Below are 19,266 nucleotides of genomic sequence, written 5' to 3'. Positions count from 1 at the left end.
CAGCGCGGGGCCGGGCCGTGCCGGGGCGAGGGCCGGGCCGCCGCGCCTCGCCAGCCGGGCTCCGCCGCACTGGCGTCTTTTGTTCCCGGGGCCGGCAGGAGGGGAGGGAAGGAGGGAGCGGGGGCGGCAGCATTCGGCGGCGGGGCGGGGAGGGCCGGGCGGCAGCCGGAGGCGGGTGCGGCCGCCCTGAGGAGTCGCGCGTGCCCGGCAGGTGTGGGCCTCGCTCCGCTCCGCGGGGTCGCGGCAGGTGCGGCGGCGGGGCCGCGCTCCTCGGGCCGCGGCTTTGTTGGCGCGCCTGGTCGGATGCTGCCGGGATCGCGGTGGAGAGCGACTGGGCTCAGGTCCGCATCGCGGCGTGACTGCGCTCGGACTTGTCATAGGCATACGCGAGTGCTTGGGCTGTCGTGGAATGCCGTCCTTGTGACTGATAACCAGCAGCTGCTTTACTTGCCCCGAGGCACGGAAGAAACACTGAGAGTTGTACATCATCGCAGCCCCTCTAGGAAAAGCGGGTGTGCAGTGATTAATGCGCTGCATTTGTGCGACGTCACATCTTAGATGAGGGCTGTGTGCTGAAGATACTACCCTTATTTGTATTTTACATGTGTATTTTACATGTGTATTTAGTGGCACGGTTTCCTTAAAAAAGAAGAGATTTTATGTTTCTGAGTAGTTCTAAAAACAAAATAGGAGCTGGGGCTTGACAAAGACAATGTAATAAGGAGTATAAAGTAGTACTTTGTATTTTTGTGTGGCGTTAGTCTGTTTTAATGAATCACAGAAAAAGATTGCCGTGGCTTGCTGGTGGTGTGAAATAGCCCATGGGTAGCAGTAAGGAGGAGGGAGGTTCATCTTTGTTCGTAGGAGTCTATAGCTCTTCGAGGTGCTTTGTCTGCGTGGATCCTGTGCACTGCCAGCATGGATGTGAAATCTCCTACCAGATCAAGTTTGTTGGGCCTGCTCCTCCTGCACTCTCTCTACTAATACAGCATCCAGCAGACTGTATGCCAGGGACTTGAGCTAGGCAAAGAGGCCAGAGAAATAAGTTCTATGTAAAGCACAAGTAATGCCTCCAGCTACAGAGGGATTCAGGAAGAAAAAAGAGAATGTGGAGGGGAAGAGGACAAAGACAAGGGGTCTTGTGAGGTCTGTGCTAAAATGAGAGTGCCTTCTGAAGTTCAGCATCTCAGCAGGAGCTGTGGTGTGTGCTGTTTTGAGATGTGGATAGATGTTTCTCAGTGGCACACTGTAGGTTTTTTTAATTACGAATATTAACACATTAGCCCACAGTATTTTGTGGGGAATGTGGTGTTGAGGGTTGGCTGGAAGCTTTTAGCAAGTTCATCTGACTTGTTGTTAGTAGAGACACTAACTAGTAGGAGATGGTGGCATCTCTTGTAAAAATCATTGTTTTCAGAAGGCCCTGTGTAATCCACTAAAGGTCTCCCAGCTGTTACAACTCCTGTGACTGGAAGCACTGGAAGCCTTTTGGTGGCACAGTTCACAAGTTGACAAACCAGGGAAACAAATAAGGTTGTTTTTCCTCTAAGGCATGAATATAAAAATAGGTAGAGCACAAGCTGTGGGACTGCCTTGGTTATTTTGCTCAGGGTTTTTGGGTTTTTTGTTTTTTGGTTCGGTTTTTTTTTTTTGGTGTTGATACATATTGGAGTAGCTTGTATTTCAAATGAAGTTAGGAGGTTTATTTCCTTGATTAATGACAGGGTCCAGCGGGACAGGTGCTTTTCAGTCTGACTTAAATACTTCAACATCCTTACCACCAAGGTTGCAAAGAAATGTCTGCATGCTGATGCCATGAAGATTTTTTGCCTTTTCTTTTTTACCCATTATACCTTTTTTACAACTTCTGTATTCTTAGTGCTTTTTGCCTACATTCTTGGACTTGTTTGTTCAACTAGGAGACTAAATGTTTTGGAAGCTCCATAGGTAGGGGTTAGTGTGCCCCAGACCCCAAGGTCCTCTCCAGAACACATTATGTAAACTAAGATAGAACCATCCAGGAGAAGGTTCCTTGGGGAGGAGGTGGGGCTCATTCAGGCCTCTCATTGGGGAATTTTTGATAGATATGCTGGTTAGTAAGACCTATAATGTTATACCAGATCTTTTGGGGGTGGGCATTGCAGTGTGCATTGGGGTGCATTTGACCTGGACGTAGTGCACCTAAGGATCCTTAAAATAAATACCAAGGTAAAATGCTTTTTTCCCTCCTAACCATGTTTGACTCTTGATTTTAAGACCAGGAAAAGGCATCATTGCCTTGGACCATCAGGACTAAAAATGTTTTTTAATTACAGGTAACTTTTAATATGCATTAAATACAAAGCCCAGTCATTAAATTCCTTTATTATATGTCCAGCATGTTTCAGAAAAGTTTTATTAAACAGTTTTAGCATACTGTTTTTGTGTGTTTTGAGGTAAGTCAATTCAGCTTCTTGCTGGGGAAGTCTTGTTTGCAGAAAAGGAGCAGTGACTCAATTTTGTCTTACTTGTTGGATAGGAGGGAGCTGTTTGCTTCTCTACATGTGGGAAGGCTCCACCTACTCTGTGCTAGGATTGGAGCTTCATCTCCTCTTAGTTCTGCCTTGTACTGGAGCTGGGGGAAGCTGGGGAGGAGAGGGAACCTGTCCCTGTTGTCTGCTGGAGGCCGATGCTGCAGCCTCCACAGCTGTAAGGGCACACCCCTGCTACCCCTGCCCCACGGCTGAAGGAGCTCCCTGATGGGTCACATCATGTGTGACTTCAAGGGAACCTGTCCCACAGTGCTTGTGATGAACTGTTCACCTTCTGTGTGCATGCACCAGTGATTTAAAAATTTCAGAAACTAGTGGGAAAATTTTTGCCTAGTAAATCTCACTTTCTGTATATTAAAAAATTAAACCATAGGAGTGTAGTCTGAAGTATATCAGTAAGGTTCATGCTTTGCATTAATAAGGCTGTTCTGTAGAATCACCTACAGTATGCATCAAAACATGGTTAAAGTCTGTATTGTAAATTGCAGTTTCTTGTTTGGAGTCAAATTGTGACTAGACTTGATCCATTCTCAACTTACCGAAAGGGATTTCACTATCAATTTAATGGAGTTATTTTTGGCAAGACAAATGGGAATGAATTGTTTGTAGATGTCGGTGTTTTTCCACAGAAGTATTTTCTTGGAATAGTAATACTGAGAAAGAAAGTGGAAAAAGAGTTGAAAAGTTGAGCAAAGATGTGAGGGAGAAAAGCGATGTATTTGCCAATACGGAAAGGAAATACTGAAGGCATTAAAGAATGCATACTTTAGAACTTGTAACTGGTTTTATTGCTTTCTTGTGAAGTAGGTTAACGGAAGGGAATGTGCTAGTAGCTCTTCTATCTTTTTCGCATATGGGATTAAGAAGAACATGATAAAAAGAGTACTGCAGTCATGTAAGATGACTAGCTATACCTGGCAGGATGTTGCAGTACTTGGCAGTTGGTTGCAGAGTTCTTGGAGTTTCCTAGAATGGAATTTACTGTAGTCAGCCAAAATACAAATGTAGCCACCAGCTCAGCAGAATGCATACTTAATGGTGGATTACAGGGCTTTGTTTTGCTGTTTGAAGTTTGATATTTTGAGATATCCCAAATATGCTGTTTGTGTTTTTAATAAAAGGACAATGATAGAATGTTTTTTCTTTAATAAAATTGTACGAACATATCACATTGTCAGTTGAGAGCCTGATGAAAAAGGAACAGTGACTTAATTTACACATAGTTCTGTGATTTCTGTGATACCTTAGAGCCATGGGGTATGCTAGCATTCACATATACAGTCAAGTTATTCTTCTTTAGTTCATCAGTAGACACACTTTACACAAGACCTTGTGCCCTCATGCATTTAGCTGGCAAGTGCTGTGCCCTTCTGCTGGATCGCCACAGTTCCTACAGCAAAATGAAAACTGTACTATGTTTCGGCTACTGTGTATCAGTTTGGCAGGTAGTGTACACAATCAGGTGAGGGTGTATTTTGTGCTGCTGATCTCAGCAGGCAATTGCAGCAGCTGAATTGAGGGGGCTTTGGTCCTTAGAGGAGGAGAGGGGATTTTGGAAAAGTGAAGGCAAAAGACAGTTAAACGAGATCTTAAAGCATAGTAGAAGAGTGACCACATCACATCAGGCAAAGTGGCCATCCAGGCAATTACCGAGTGTTTGACAGTCATGAGTAATAGCCATCTGGTGAGGCTACTGCATGGTGATGCTACTGCTCTCAGCCTCAAAAAGCTTGCATTCCAAGGACTTCCTAAACTCAAAAGTGTTATTTATCCAATAATTCTCAGCTGACTTCTCTTCTGCACCCTTGTTGCTCTCTGAACCTATGTAAATTCTTGAAGTCCAGAGCATACAGCACTGAGTCAGGTTCACAGACTTCTCAGTGTCATCTTTTTTTTCTTTCTTGGAAGAGGCATGAAACATAATTTGCATTCTGCCAGCTGCTTCTGACTCTATGGACCTGTGTCATATAGTTTCTCTCTTAAGTCATCCATTACCAGGATGAAAAATCCTTTGGGAGTTCAAAGAGCTAAGAGGTGCTGATGTCACAGCTGTATTCACACTGGATGTGATTGGATGTGATTTGGAGCTCTTAATTATTTTTTAATGCAGACTCATTTAACTTGGCTCATACAAATGCAAGACAGAAGAATGTGGGTGTGCAGCTGCAACAATTCAGCTTTTCAAGCAGCATTGTTTTTTTGTGGTTGATGCAGTTAAAATCTGCAGAGACAGTCCTTCAAGTATGCAGAATAAGGGGTGACGTCATTTACTGAAGCTTGAGTTGGACTGAAGAAAAAATTCTTAAGAACTTAACAGCTTTGCCTAAGAAAGAAAGAAATCCACATGCTGATATGGAAGAGAGCATGTTATGATACCGATTCATGTTTAAAATAATTTGAACATGACAACCCTTTGATGATTAAGTGATCGTATGAGTACACTCAGGAGTATTTTTGCATATGTCGGTTAACCAAAGCTAAGTATTGGATCTGACTCTTTCCCACACTTCCTGTTATATTCTGTGCTTTCATATATGCTTATGATGTATTTACAAGAGCTTTTCTAATTTGGTAATAAATATCTAATCTTACTACCTTTCTCTTTGGAGGAGGATTGTAGGCCTAGTGATTCAAGGTAGTGCCAGAACTCAACTTTACCTTTCTGAAGTGTAATACCATTACACAAAAAATTTTCCACTTTGAAGTCCTAAGGTGTAGCTGTTTTGGTTGGGATTTGGGTTTTTTTTAGAGACTACAAATACCTGTATTCCACTTCTTATTGTCAATATGAGAAGTAGTTTAAGTGTTTTTCCCTGGTTTTCATTTGGTTTTTTCCCCTACCATCTTACTCAGGTTCTCTAAGGTGAATTTGCCTTCTCTAAGGCAAATCCGTCACTTTCGGGTGAAAGTTGTTGACTTAAGTGTAGCTATTTATTTACTTAAAAGTAGGCTGGTACTCAGATGCATCACTGAGCTGAGGCCAAAGCGTTCTCTAAACTAACCATCACAAAGTCCCTGTGAGGCTAGTGACCACTTTTTTTCTCATGTTACAGGCTTGGGGCCCAAATAAGCTGTGACTCATGCAGCAAGCTAATGGCAGATGGGTGATTAAAATGCGAGTTTCCACTCTTGATCTCTTACACAAATTATTGAACATTTCATTTCTGAAAGTGGAACAGTGAAAATGATTCCATTCATTTTTCCTATTTCAGTATGTGCCATATTTCCTAGTGTGCTCTTGGATGTGCTGTATTTAAGTTGTTGATAATTCACTTGTTTCTGCATGGTTTCCTCCAGCAGAATGTGCTATTTTTTAAACAGTGAATGAAAAACAGAGTAGAGCTCTCCAATTTATAAGTAACTTATAAAGATAAACTGTGTCAAAAAGAAACAAAGGAAGGAAAAGAGGGAATTCACTGGAAATGTCAGACACCATTTTAGATACACTGACTACAGTTTGCTGTGGCTTCTGGCTTACTTTTCTTTGTTTCAGTGGGCAAGACCTGATGCTACTACAGTTGTATTTGAGCAGACTGAAAATTGCAGTGTCTTCGGGTGAATTAAGAATTCTTGAAGGCTTACAGGATGATGTTTGGTGTCTAGGAACTGGAAAAAAACATGTCCCTGCAGTTTCTGCAGTAAGACGCATCTCTGCAGCACTACAAAAATCCCTAAGTTTTGTACGTAAACTTTCTGCAAAATTACATGCTTCATCTGCTGCATCAAATGCTCTGTAAGTGAAACCAGGTGAGTGCTGCAGAGCTTGTTCACACAAACTGTATGTGAAGGACAAAAGCCCAGTTGTCATTGGAACAGGGAACCATTTTTCTTGTACAAATACCATCTGAGCTTTGTCTCATCCTTACTAGTGATCTGCCAAACACCTGCACAGGAGGGTAGGAATGAAATTCATGGCTCTCCTGTATGCTGTCAGCCATGGACATGAGAATGGTTTTATTTGACCATAATTTCATACTTATTCCCACAGACAAATTCTATTCCAGAGTGTCTGTTTACCTATTTCCCTTGGAATGGAATCTTCTGACTATTCTCTCCCCCTCACCTCATCATCCTTTCTAATCCATGGATAATAGCTTAACTGTTTTGCATATCACCTAAACATATGTAGTTCAACTTTCCTTTCTTGTATATAAGTTTGAAATTTGCTTCTGAACTGGAGGGAGACTTGTGTTCTCCTAGAGTTCACTAGACCAGCTGATGAAGTTTATTTCTATCTAAAGGCCTTCTCTCTCACCATAAATATAAGGCATGCTTTCACTTCTGTCTCTCGATGTGTGGTACTGAAGTAATTCTGTGATTCTGTACTTTGAAAGATTCGGTTTAAGAAATGTGGACCTTGGCTCAAGTGGTTTCCAGTGGTTGTGTATCATGGAATTTTACATGTTTTCTAAGTGCCAAGAAATTCACTAAAAATTAGTAGTTGCTATGCAGGAAATTCAGAAAATCTGGTGCAATAAAGCTTATCTTTTAAGTTTTGTAACTTCTACCATTCTTATATCTCTGTTTCTTGCTGATTTTTGCTCTGATTTTCTTCTGAAAGTGGTGGGCAAGGGAAAAGACTTGGTAGTGGCATGCAGAAAACAGCATATGTGTCTAGATGTCAGTAGAGTTTTTACAGATTTTTTTTTTTGTAACTCAGCTAAGATTTTCAGGCTTTTATAAATTTTGTGATTTCCAACAGTTACTTAACCGTAGCAGTGCATCTTACTGTGTACGTATTCTTTCCAGCTTTTGTGCATAGGTGGAAAAGTAGGTTCCTTCCAATATGCTGTTTATTGTCGTAGTGAATAGGTGTAATTTCAGAATGAGGCAGTATGAGAAAATGTGGGCATGGAAAGGAAAGCATGTGGGCACCCTGTTTGGAATCATTCTTACTGGTGAGGTTGAGATTTGTTGAACTGGGGACTTCCAAAGCACTTGAGCATTGACATTAGTATCTCTATTGTAGTTGACCAGCTTGAAGGTCTGTAAAGGTGTGTATGTCATACTTTAGGAGCTTGCTTTACATCACTTTCTGTTCAATAATTGTTTCTACTTAGGAGCTTTTTAATACTGCGTTCTTGTCCCTTTCCGTTTTCATGGGTTTCTCACTGCCCTTTGGTTTTATACCAGACAAGTGCCTCTACCAGGAAAGTAGTAATAACTTTTGTGGTACTATGTTGCATGGGGAAATATTTTTTTGTGTATGTGTTGTTTTCCTCCACCCTTTGCTCAGTCTTTTCCTTAGCAGGAATTATATACTCTGAGGCTAGACAGTGTGATGATAGGTCAGCAGTAGAGCTGGTGGTGTTTGGTGGCCCAGATCAACAGAAGTGTGTCATTTCTTCTGGTTTCTCTTTTGTTTTACTTTTAAGACGTGTGATCCTTAAAGCATGCTTCAAGAGAAGCATTAATTTCTTTGCACTGTATGAAGTAAGCAAACTTTCTTCACTAAGTTTTCAGACAGTGCAGGAGTGTGGGAGTTTTTTAGCACGTTTGACATGTTTTTTTACAGTTAGCACTTGGCAACACAGAAATGTAAAATATCTTGGTATTTTTCTCACTCTCTGGGTGGTGTCAGGTGACGTTTTGAATTATCTGGTAAAAGAAGCCGATTTCCAGCCCCAAAATGAACAACAGATAAGCATGCTGCTTGCTTCCAAGCACACAGTGACGTCTCAGGAGGTTCATATGTTATCCCCTGGTTGTACAGTGTGTACATGTTTCCAGTTTCTGACCATGTGGAGCAATGTGGGCTTGTATGAGTGTGTGGTAGCAGCACATGTTAAAAGTGGTGAAGGAATTCTTGAGGAGATGGGAGATGTTGCAGCCTGTTCAGCAGCTCACTGCTGCCTGCCTGCTGGGATTTGCTGTCCACATCTGTTTGCTCAGATGCTCTGTAGACAGATCCAGGCTTGCAGGTATTCACTGTTTTCACTTGGAAGCTGTGCAAAATAAACCTTTAATTTTTTTTTTAAATTTAAGATATGTTGCCTGATATGACCAGCATGAGAAGTACTTGTTTGCTTGCTCATGCTGTAAGAAGGGGTGCACGAGCAGAAACCTGGATTGTGTGGAGTAGCCCTCCTCTTGCAAAAGAGTGATATGCAAATAGTGCAGTCATCCAGCAGATGGGTGGCGATACTCCAGATATATCGTGGGCTGAAGCATCTGAGATACTCCAGCTGAGTCTGTGCATTGGAAGCTTGCCTCCTACTGATGGGCTGGAAGCACATGCTTAAGTGTGGCCCTGACTAAAAGCTGTGTTGAATCTTGCATAATACTCTGATGTGCAAGAAGTTTGGGAATAGTATAGCAGCAGCATTAGTAAATGGTGTTACAACACATTTGTACAGATACAGCTCTGTATAAATGCTAAGTAATTGGTTTTATGTGGTGTGAGAACTTGACTCTTATTGAAAGCACTGTGAAGCAAGCAGCAAAGTAAAATACTGCATCATTCTGTGTACCACAGTACGATTGCAAAAGTGTGTGGTGTTCTTGTCTGGGACTGACCATCAGGAAGTGATGCCCAGATCATGAGTTCCTGTAGGAGACCACAGCATAGGCACAGGTCAAAGGGAAATGTGGAAAAATTCAGGTGCATGGGAACTTGCAAGCAAATGTGGTATTTACATCATTCAGGTGTTTGACTATTTTGTCCTGCATTTTACTCTGTAAATTCATTTGCAGAGTAAAATTTGTGTTGTATTTGTGACGCACTGTATTTGTGCAGCCAAATAACTGCATTCTTTGGGTCATAACTGGCCATACAGCTAATTACTATACATGCATTTATGTGGTGCTCTCTGAAGGCTTCCTCAGAGTGGAAATAAAGAAGCCAATAATTTGAATCAGATTATCAGTCTGTCTTTTAAAAAAACCAGTAGCTGCTCGACAGTATATAAGAGATCCTTTTTCAGCAAGAGACTTTCAAATAACACATGAAGAGGGAAGGGAGTATTGCAATGGTTCCTCCTGTTGTAATGGAAAACTGTATGGTGAGTCTTTAGAATATGCTAAGTATCTCCTTATGTCTTAGTTTCATTATTTTTATTTTATAATGGCTAAGACAGCAATTCTGCCGTCTCTTTCCCACCTGTCCTTGGGGTGACCTGTGTTTTCACTTGAGCAGGATAGTTGAAAACCTTTTACAGTTGCCAAAATGAGGTTTGCAAACGAAGCGCAATGCTTTGTACAACAAAAAATACGCTTGAAATATGACACAATTGTTTCCAATGGCTGCTGTAATGAATGGTTTTTTGTTTGTTTGTTTTTTATTATTTCTTTAGAGGTCTGGCAGTACTTTAAGAGGCTTTGGTGGGCAAAATTATGGTAAAATTATTTTGTAAAACTATTTCAAGTCTTGCATAGCCAATCTGAATTTAGTTGATACAGCTGAGTAATTAACAAACTTTTTAACTGTTGGTATTACACTATAATGAGCTCTGTAGTAATTTCCTCAGTGTCACAGATAAATGTCATAGCTGAAAACTTAACCAAGTTTAAGGTGTTGGGGTTTCAAACCATAAAAAAACCCCTCAATGCTGGATCAGATTTCTTAAAATGTTTAATTAAGAAGCTAGTCCAGCATTTGTTTAGCGAGACATAAGTACTGTCTTTGAATTAGCTGAAAAGCTCCATCTCTAGTCAGCTTTTAATACATCTAAAACACAGAAATTACTTTCACTGCTGAGAGATGACAAGTTGAGTGTAAAAGCACATGAGGTTAAAGCAAACTGTTCCACAGTACACACGACGCATTGGGCAGTTAAGTTTGAGAGCAGAGGATTAGGTTTGGGAAATAGTTTGTCAAAGAACAACAAGAAAATTAATTTGTTATAATGAGCAGGTGCAAGAAGCACTTCTGAAGGACTCGGAATAATTTTTGCATTCTGAGATAGCTACTCCAGTTAATGTTTCAGTGCCTTCATTGTCATTGTGCATACGTCTGGGGGTGCACTGTCTCCCATGAAAGGGTAATCTAGCCTGTTGAGTACTAACAGCTCTTTTTCCTTGAAACAGTGACATATCAGATTTTGCGGCATGTGGGACAAAAGGTTCCTTTGCTACTTCTCAGAATAAGATTACAGTTCTCACATTCCTCCTTCATCAGCGTGCCTGACACTTCAGAGTATGGCTCAGACTTCCCTTTGTTAATGGAACAGAAAGAGGATCTTTATACTCCCCCATTATCAGTAGTTTTTATTTTTCCTAAACTTTGCTGTTGAATACACGACTTGTGCCTAAATCCCCTTCAGGGTTTGGTTTCAAAAGTTAGGTTTCAGTTAACTGAAACTTGAGCATCTTTATCCAAAAATTCCATCTATAAGAAATGTTAATCATTATGAGGAAGAAAAATTATACCAGCTTTGTGAATACTCTGTACAACACTGTTGACTGGAAAACCAGAGAAAACAGTCAAATGCAGGTTTGTCTCTTAAACTAGACAAGTGTGGTGAGTTAGAACTGCTGCTGAGGATGGGCGAGGCAGTGATGGCACTGGTACGCTTTCCTCTTGATGTACTTCAGAAGATGGAAACAGTACTAGTAACTGAAATAAAAGCAGCACTCACTTCTGCGTGGTAGGTACAAAGATCTGAAGCAGTCATGTTGCTTCCAGACTTCGTGTCCAAAGCCAGGCATCTCAGCAGTGAGAAAAATTACAAGGTTTGCTGAACAAGATGTAGGTGACTTTCTTACAGAACCGTTCCTGATGCACCTTTACTAGCAATTGAATCGTACTGTGAGTAAATTAAGAGTTTGACGGCTGTATGCACCTCAGCTTATTAAAAGGGTTCACAAAGTTGCATCAGCATGACTAGAAATAAAATAGTATTTGGTATTTTGTATATAAAATTTAAATAGCTTTTAGGGCTTCCAGTGTAGAAGGCAGGCTTGTCTTTTTCAGCTTCTTTTCCACAAGGGAAAGTGGTGAGTTTGTTCAGCTTCTGTGTATAGAAAAAGTACATTTAGACATTCTTCGCATAATTGTGGGGAAGCAGGAGTTGCTAGCTTTGTCATTGTTCAGCTGATTTCTTAATCTCATATACTACAAGTTAGCTGTGAAAATAGTCTGTGAAAAATACCCACTGGAACTATGAAGAAGTGGTGTGTGCTGTACTGGGTTCCCACACCACATGCTTTTGAATTTTTGTTAAAGACGTATGCTATTGTTCGATGCAGTTGTTCCATGGCAAGTGACCAGTAACAGGTGACTGATACTTTGTAAATAGTCCCAGCTTCAGTGGCTGTTCTTGACATATGTGGCTTAAAATTGCCTTTTGTTGTTCTTTTTTTTGTTTTATGCATTTTGATGTGTGTTCTGAAAGCCTGTCTCTTTATTTTTTCCCTCTGTGTGTGTGTGTGCGTGTTCCAGTGACTTTATAACATGCAAGGCACTGATACCAGGGGGACCTCCCCTGCATTCCTCCGTCCTCAGAATGGGAGCAGTCACAGGTCTTCGGGATATGTCCCAGGGAGAATTGCCCCTCTCCGTCCCCCGCCGCCTTCGCAGAGCCATGCTGCAGCAGAATTTACCTCGGCGAGACAAGAAGCCCAGACAAGACTCCCGTCCCTACCAGTGGAGCAGCACCGCCGACAGGCAGAAGCCAACAGGCATAAAAATACTCTCATTTGCTCTGCCATTTCTAGCCTTTCACTTTTTGTTGCACTGGGGATTTTTTTGGGAATAGCTTCAAAATATGCTCCAGATGGTAAGTTCTTTTGCAAAGAAAATAATCCCTAGAAGTTATGCTACCTGTGAGCATAATTCAGTAATTCAGCATCAGGATTAATGTTGAAAGTTAAGTGCAAAAATAGGACACTTACTGTGATTTTAACATCGAAGGAGGCAGAGTTTGGGGGCAAAGATCAGCTCCCATTTTTGTTATCTGTGTTGTTTTTATTATGCGTGGTTTGATTTGCTTACATGAAATAGAAAGGCATAGCAGTAAATAAAGATTACTGGTGAGGGGGGAAAGAGGCATGAATGCTTTATAATTATTTTTGTCTGCAGAAGCTGTCTCATAGGTTCACAAATTGTAGACCACACTAAATCCTATCTGCTTAAGCAGTAACTAAGGAAGATAGTAAAAAAATGTTAAAGTAAAATCACTTAAAAAAATCTCTGAGAACGTATGCTAATAGTATGTGTTTGTTTTGTTTATATGCAAATTGGGCAGGGACCTTTTTTGATCTATGAGCCCTGATTTTTTGTTTTCAGCTCATTTTAGAAAACAGGGCAGCTTCTGCGGAATTTGGAGAATCTCTGAAATGTGTCAGTGGTTGTAAAGCATCAACAGGTGATGTGATCACAAAGTGTACGTCCCTCTAGCTAGTTACTCCTAGAAGATGCTATGAGGTGCAGTTGCTAAATCTTGGTAGTACAGTTTGCAGTATGGGTTGTTTTGGTGAGTTTGTTTAGATTTTTTAAGGCAGTAGTCAGGTTTCTAAAAGCTAAACAGGATTTCGAATTGAAACTGTTGGCTGTTGTAATAAGAGACTTCTCAGTGGCTTTTGACATAGTAATTAAAAAGATGCTGTTTCCAAAGTCAGTGCAATACAGGCTGAACAAATCAGATAAGCAGCTGAAGACTTCAGATACAGAACAAAATGCTTCCAGCTGAAGTGCTCTTGGTGGTGGCTTGCTGATATACCTCCTTGGATGAAGACTGAGTTTTCCTAATAATTATGAAGGAAATCAATAAAACCTTAGGGACTAGTAAATGGAAGGTTATTCCTGTTATGATCTAGATTGCTGTTAATGGGTACATATGCAGTAAGTACTTCGGTTACAGACAAATTCCAGAGGAGACCGAAGGGTGACTTACCCAAATGACTCTCTGAAATACTTTAGGGTGGAGCCAGGCTCTTCTCAGTGGTACTGTACAATAGGACAAGAGTTAACAAGAAGTTCCACCATAATATGAGGAAGAACTTCACTGTATGAGTGACTGTGCACTGGCGCAGATTGCTCAGAGAGGCTGTGGAGTCTCCCTCACTGGAGATACTCCAGAACTGTCTGGACACAATTCTGTGCAATGTGCTCTGGGATGACCCTGCTTAAACAGGGAGGCTGGACCAAATGACCCACTGTGGTCCCTTCCAGCCTTATTTATTCTATGATATTGTGAAACCCTGACACAAGAGAAACTGCTACAGGCACCAGGGAAAGTCTGGCTGATGTTTCAGTCTTGCAGTATGGTTGTTGCAGAAGCTCCCCAAAAGTTCCCCAGCAGGTTGAAATGTTAATGTGTTTACCTCTGACCCAAGCACATGTGGTACTGCAGCGAATGACACCAGTTCCTGTTAGATGTGCGTTTCTTCAGGGCTAATTGGAAATCCGTATTGTCAGAACTTGTAATGGCTGTTTAAAAGGCAGTGGAGGGAATGTGACACTTGGTAGTAAATGCACGTAAATCCTAAACCTCCACCATACTTTCCCTGAAGGGAGGATGCTGCTTGTCAGCATTTCTGTTCCTGCTTGTCAGCTGGTTTCTTTTTCCTCCTTGCTTCTGTATTCCTGGCATTTACTCCTGACTGATCTAAGGAGTCCTGAACACTGGAGATCAGGGAGAGCAATGGAAATGCAGTTTCCTTCCCCATATCCCCAGGCTTCTGATGCAAGGTCAGAATGGCAAGCTGGGGAGACTTCCAGGGAAGAGTTCTTCACTCTTGAAGCTCTCAGCTGGACTTGGCCAGGGTAAATAGAATCCTCAGAAAATTTAGCTGCAGAAGTCTGATAAACTTCTGCTGAGCAGAATATAGCACTGATTACTTTTTTCCAGAGGCCTTAAAAGCTACAGATGTGGTGTCTAAACAGGTAGAAAGGAACTGTTTAGTTATAGCTCAAGAACTGTTTCCTGCCTGTCTTTTTCTCCTGTCAAATTTCATTTGCTTACTCCATGAAAAGTTCTAGCATTGGGGTTTTTTTTGTCAGGACATTTTCTCGTGAATGGTGTACTTTTCCTCCACCATTTGTAGAAATTTTACTTTTCCCCCCAACTCTAATAAAAGCAACTAAACCTTAAGGAATGCTTCAGGTTCCATTTTTACAGAAATGTTTTGAAACAGAGGCTTGACTTGAAAAATTTTCAACATGAGTGGCTAAATTTGGCAAGGTCATCACTACCTAACAGTTTCTGGTCTGTGCTTCTGTTTTTATTTAACTTTAAAGGCAATAACTATCATCTATAAAATCTACTCAGTAATTTTGGAGATAACATATGGTGAAGTTCTAAATATTTTATGTTTTCATGAAACCCACCACAATTGCTAAGGGAGAATTTCAAAATACTTTTGCTAAATACATATGATCTGCTTGCCAAAAAGTTGACCCACTGTGCCCCAAAAGCATGTTTGCATTACAGGAGTGCCTGTTTCTGATTCTGATGGCTTTCTTGCTGGATTGTAATGTACGATAGATTTGTAAACTATAATTTTTTTAGTTACTGTTCTATACCTCTTCTTTCTGATTCAACAGAAAAATACATGGTCACTAGATCTGCTCTTCTGTGAATCACACTAAGCAGAAGTCATCAGGTTGCTGACTCATGGTTTCCTCACACTGCCCTTTGCTACCAGCCAGGAAATAACTGTTTCTTCACAGTGCTTGTGTGTGTGGTGTCTGGGGAAAAGGGATTAGGGACTCTGCATGAATCAGGCAGTAGACTTGCCTTTATCTGGTGTGTGCTCAGCAGTCTTGCTGATTGCAGTTCTCCTTGCTTTTTGGCTTTCCCTCGTGTTGAATTACATTTTCTAAAAAATGTCTTCATAGGATTCTCCCAAAAGATTTTATTTTGTTTTTATTTTTATAATACTACTTGTATGCCTTTTGCCCTTTCTGCAGTTTGCTAATTTTTCCCCAATGGTAGTCAAATCTTGGTTTATGTGGGTTTCCTGAGTTGGGAGGGATTTGAAATGTGGAGAGTTAATAGCAAAGGAAAAATATTTCTGTTAGCAAAACTAAGGCTGGCTTGTATTAAACTTGTGGATATTAATTTCTTTAGATGCTGCAAGAATGGACTATTTCTGACAGCTTTTTGCATTGAAGGAGCATTTCAGAAGTGTGGGTGTATTTCTCCAGAAGATAGGATGTGAAAAGGTTATTTTGGCTGTTACCCTCAGTTGGCCTCCTAACATGTTTATTTTGGCATCTTTTTGATTGTATTTTGCATAAGAAAAATATCTTTAATATTTTAATTTTTTAATATTTTTTTTTAATTTTGGTAAGATAATCCAAGGAATATGGCTTCCAGTTTTTACAGTATGTCTATGCTTCCACATTACTCAGATGCTTAATTTGCTAGAGGTGTGTGGTATAAATACTACATTGCTGTAACTTTGTCTGAAATCACGCAAGCCTGACACTTCTTGCTGCTGCCTCTCCTTCTCTGGCCTTGTAGATCGGTGTTACTGCCTGTGTAGTGCCAGGGTTTCCAGCAAGGATTGCCTGTGTCTCTGCTCTTGTGTAGTTTGTAGGCTGGTATTTAAGCTGACTTCCTGAGGGATACAAATGTTTAAGTTTAGGCCCAAGTGTTCTATCTCCTGGGAAACTGCTCTAGGTAGTTAGGTTTTAATATTAAGGGTGTCTTGTCCCTCCTGCAAACTTCCCCTTAAATAATGATTTGGATGCTTAAAAGTAAGAAGGGATTAGCCTTTCTGACACGGTTGAGACCTTGAGGAGGTGAGATTCTTAGATGCTTTACAACCATGTTAATTATCCTAGTTAGTAGTGTAAGACTTCCAGTGCTCAGCATGGTTGCTCTGTGTCTGTCTGCATTCCACTTATCTCTGCTCATCTACTACAGGTGATCCAGCAAATAAGAAGAAAATCAGTTGGGGTTCAAAAGTATCTATGGTCAACAATGTGTGGTCAACAGTAGTTTAATTCGATAAAGGAATACCTTCCTACCCCTGAGACTTTAGCTATTTTTCAGGTGTCTTTTTGGCTATTCAAATACAATGACTGTAGTACTGAAACCACAGAAGGAGGTGGAAGTCCTTTGTGGGTGACTGAGTCTTTCTTACTTGTGTTCATCCTAATGCTGCCTTGACTGATATGATGATGCTTGTTTTTTAAAAGTTGAATTTCACACTGTGTTGCAGAGAACTGTCCTGATCAGAACCCTCGCCTTAAAAACTGGAGCCCTGGAAAAGATCCTGAAAAACGAGTTATTATCAGAAAAGGGGATTTGTTTCGTCTGAACTCAGATGCTACAGTACACTCTGTAGTTATACAGGATGGAGGTATGAAATAGCAAGATGAACCTCTTGCTTCAGTGTTTGCATATTTTTCGCTTCTGTGATTACATAAAAATATGTTGAAACTTTATCTTGCAGCTTGTTGACCAGTTCCCATGTTTTTTACTTTTCAGCCTGCTGCCAGGTCAGGTATATAATTCAAAAGATGAATAACCACTCTAGTATCTTTTCAGTGCAGCATTGGTGTAGTTTTCTGTGCAATATAGTAAAACAAGGTTGTTTAGTAGCCTTTCTGGTACTAAATCTGTTTGTCCTCCAATGGTAACTGTTGTATATTAGTAATCCTATCAAAAGGGCAGAAAAAAACCAGGAATAAACCAGCAAATTCCTAGAAAGATAAATCACAGTTGGTAGCAGTTACTTTCCCAAATACTCCTAAATACATGTAAGAACATAACAACTTAATTCATGGGTGTGAAAAATAAATCTGTAATTTTTCTGTTGTTGTTACTGCAGAACTTGGTTATTTGAGTCTTTCTGAATTTTGCTTTGATGTACAGAAATATTTCCTTTCCTTTAGGTTTACTTGTTTTTGGTGACGATAAAGAAGGTTCTAAAAATATTACCTTGAGAACTCGATTTATCCTGATAAAGGATGGTGGAATGCTTCATGTTGGAGCAGAGAAATGCCGCTACAAATCCAAAGCAACTATTATTTTGTATGGGAAGTCAAACGAAGGTGCTGATGTGCCAGAATTTGGCCAAAAATTTATTGGCGTGGGCCCTGAAGGAACGCTGGAGTTGCATGGGCACCAGAAGGTATCATGGACTCTTCTGTCAAAGACTGTATATTTCTCAGGGCTGGCCTATGGTCATTATACATTTAAAAAGAATTTTTCCCGAGGACTAAATGTTAGAGTGATCGATCAGGATACAGCAGAGGTTTTGGAAGTGCTGAAATTTGATACTCATGAATTTGCTGAAGAAAGCTTAAAACTCCAGAATTTACTGAGAAATGGACATCCTGGTCGCATTATTGCTATTGCTGTAGGAGATTCAGCTGCTAAAAATCTTCTGGAGGAAACCAGAGTGACTATTCAAAATCTTCTGGGAAGTAAGTTTGTCAGAGGATTAAGTTACAGGTAAGTAATTTATTTTCTCTTTTGTTCTGAGTGAAGATGACATGCAGATTCTCCTGTGGGGGATTTTATGAACTTTGACAGTTCATAAAGTATTCAGAGAATTCTTGGTGTTGTACACAGTGCTGCAGTAACAGTATTCAGTTACCAGTACAGTGCAGAGACTGGTATCTGTGTGACAGACTTCATTACTTACTTGTAATTGCTTGCTTTCACTGTTCGTTATAGAAATTAAAACTGGGAGCAGCAAGGATTTTTTTTTTTCTTGTTCTAAGACATGGATAGATAACAGTTGCTAGGTGAAGCTTTTAATTTGTATGACTTTGGAGGAGCAAGGAGTGGAACTAAATGATCTCTAAGGTCCCTTCCAACCCAAAACATTGTTTCTAAGGGTTGCTAATCCCAGGTATCGAACATCTTATTCATACTCCTGCACTGTTGAAATAAAAGTACCTTACCTCTCCATTGAGTTTTCAAAGGAACTGACCTGTAAATATGTTTTGTAATTGAAATGCAGTTACAAGGTGTTTCTATATCTTTTGGCCATTCTTTTCAGTTGGTCAGGATTTGGATGGTGAGTCAGTAGAAGAGATAAAACAGGAATTATTACAGCAGGAAAGTTGTGCTCTTCATTTAATTGTTGCGAAGGCTTTTTGCAATGTGTGTTCTGAGCTTGGCTTTGTGCTGCAGAAGGTTGTCCACACTGCTCTGGGCAACACAAAGCAGTGTGCCCTGGGAGCCAAGAAGGGCAATGGCATCCTGGCTTGTATCAGCAATAGTGTGGCCAGCAGGACAGGGAGAGTTCTGTACTGGGCACTGATGAGGCCACACCTTGAGTCCTGTGTCCAGTTCTGGGCCCCTTACTACAATAAAGAGATTGATGTGCTGGCTTGAGTTGAGAGAAGGGCAACAGAGCTGAGGGAGGGTCTAGAACGTAAGTCTTGAGGAGCTGCTGAGGGAGCTGAGAGCGTTTAGCCTGGAGTAAAGGAGGTTCAGAGGAACCTTATTACTCTCTACAAGACAGGTAGGAGTCGGCCTCTTCTCCTAAGCAACCAGTGACAGAACAAGAGGATGCAACCTCAAGCTGTGTCAGGGGAGGTTTACAGTTGGACATCAGAGGAATTTCTTAATGGAAGGAGTTGTTAAGCATTTGAACAGATTGTCCAGGGAGATGGTGGAGTCATCATCCCTGGGGGTGTTCCGGAAACAACTGGATGTGGCACTTAGTGCTGTGGTGTAGGTGACGAGGTGGCCATTGGTCAAAGTTAGACTTGATGGTCTTAGAGGTATTTACCAGCCTAAATGATTCTGTGATTCCTGTGTTGGCAATACAAGTGAAAAGTATACCCAGTCTCCTAGCTGCCTGTCAGTCTGTTCTTCGTCTTCTGTTG

At 40.9% G+C, this 19,266-nt stretch overlaps 1 protein-coding gene across 1 annotated transcript in view; it reads left to right on the top strand.

Moving 5' to 3' along the window:
• CEMIP2 (cell migration inducing hyaluronidase 2) overlaps window positions 1–19,266 on the top strand; it is a 51,605-nt gene that overhangs the window by 1,469 nt on the left and 30,870 nt on the right. Inside the window, exons 2-4 of the mRNA XM_042012689.1 lie at window positions 11,911–12,247; window positions 16,641–16,781; window positions 17,317–17,878. Coding sequence (XP_041868623.1) covers window positions 11,923–12,247; window positions 16,641–16,781; window positions 17,317–17,878 — 1,028 coding nt within the window. The 5' untranslated portion in view covers window positions 11,911–11,922. The remainder of the gene's footprint in view (window positions 1–11,910; window positions 12,248–16,640; window positions 16,782–17,316; window positions 17,879–19,266) is intronic.

This window comes from Corvus kubaryi, unplaced genomic scaffold (genome assembly GCF_017639235.1).
Source record: "Corvus kubaryi isolate FWS band 111438036 unplaced genomic scaffold, C.kubaryi_AGA036_p1.0 split1-37296, whole genome shotgun sequence".
Lineage (NCBI taxonomy): Eukaryota > Metazoa > Chordata > Aves > Passeriformes > Corvidae > Corvus > Corvus kubaryi.
This window is presented reverse-complemented; position numbering and strand designations above follow the sequence as displayed.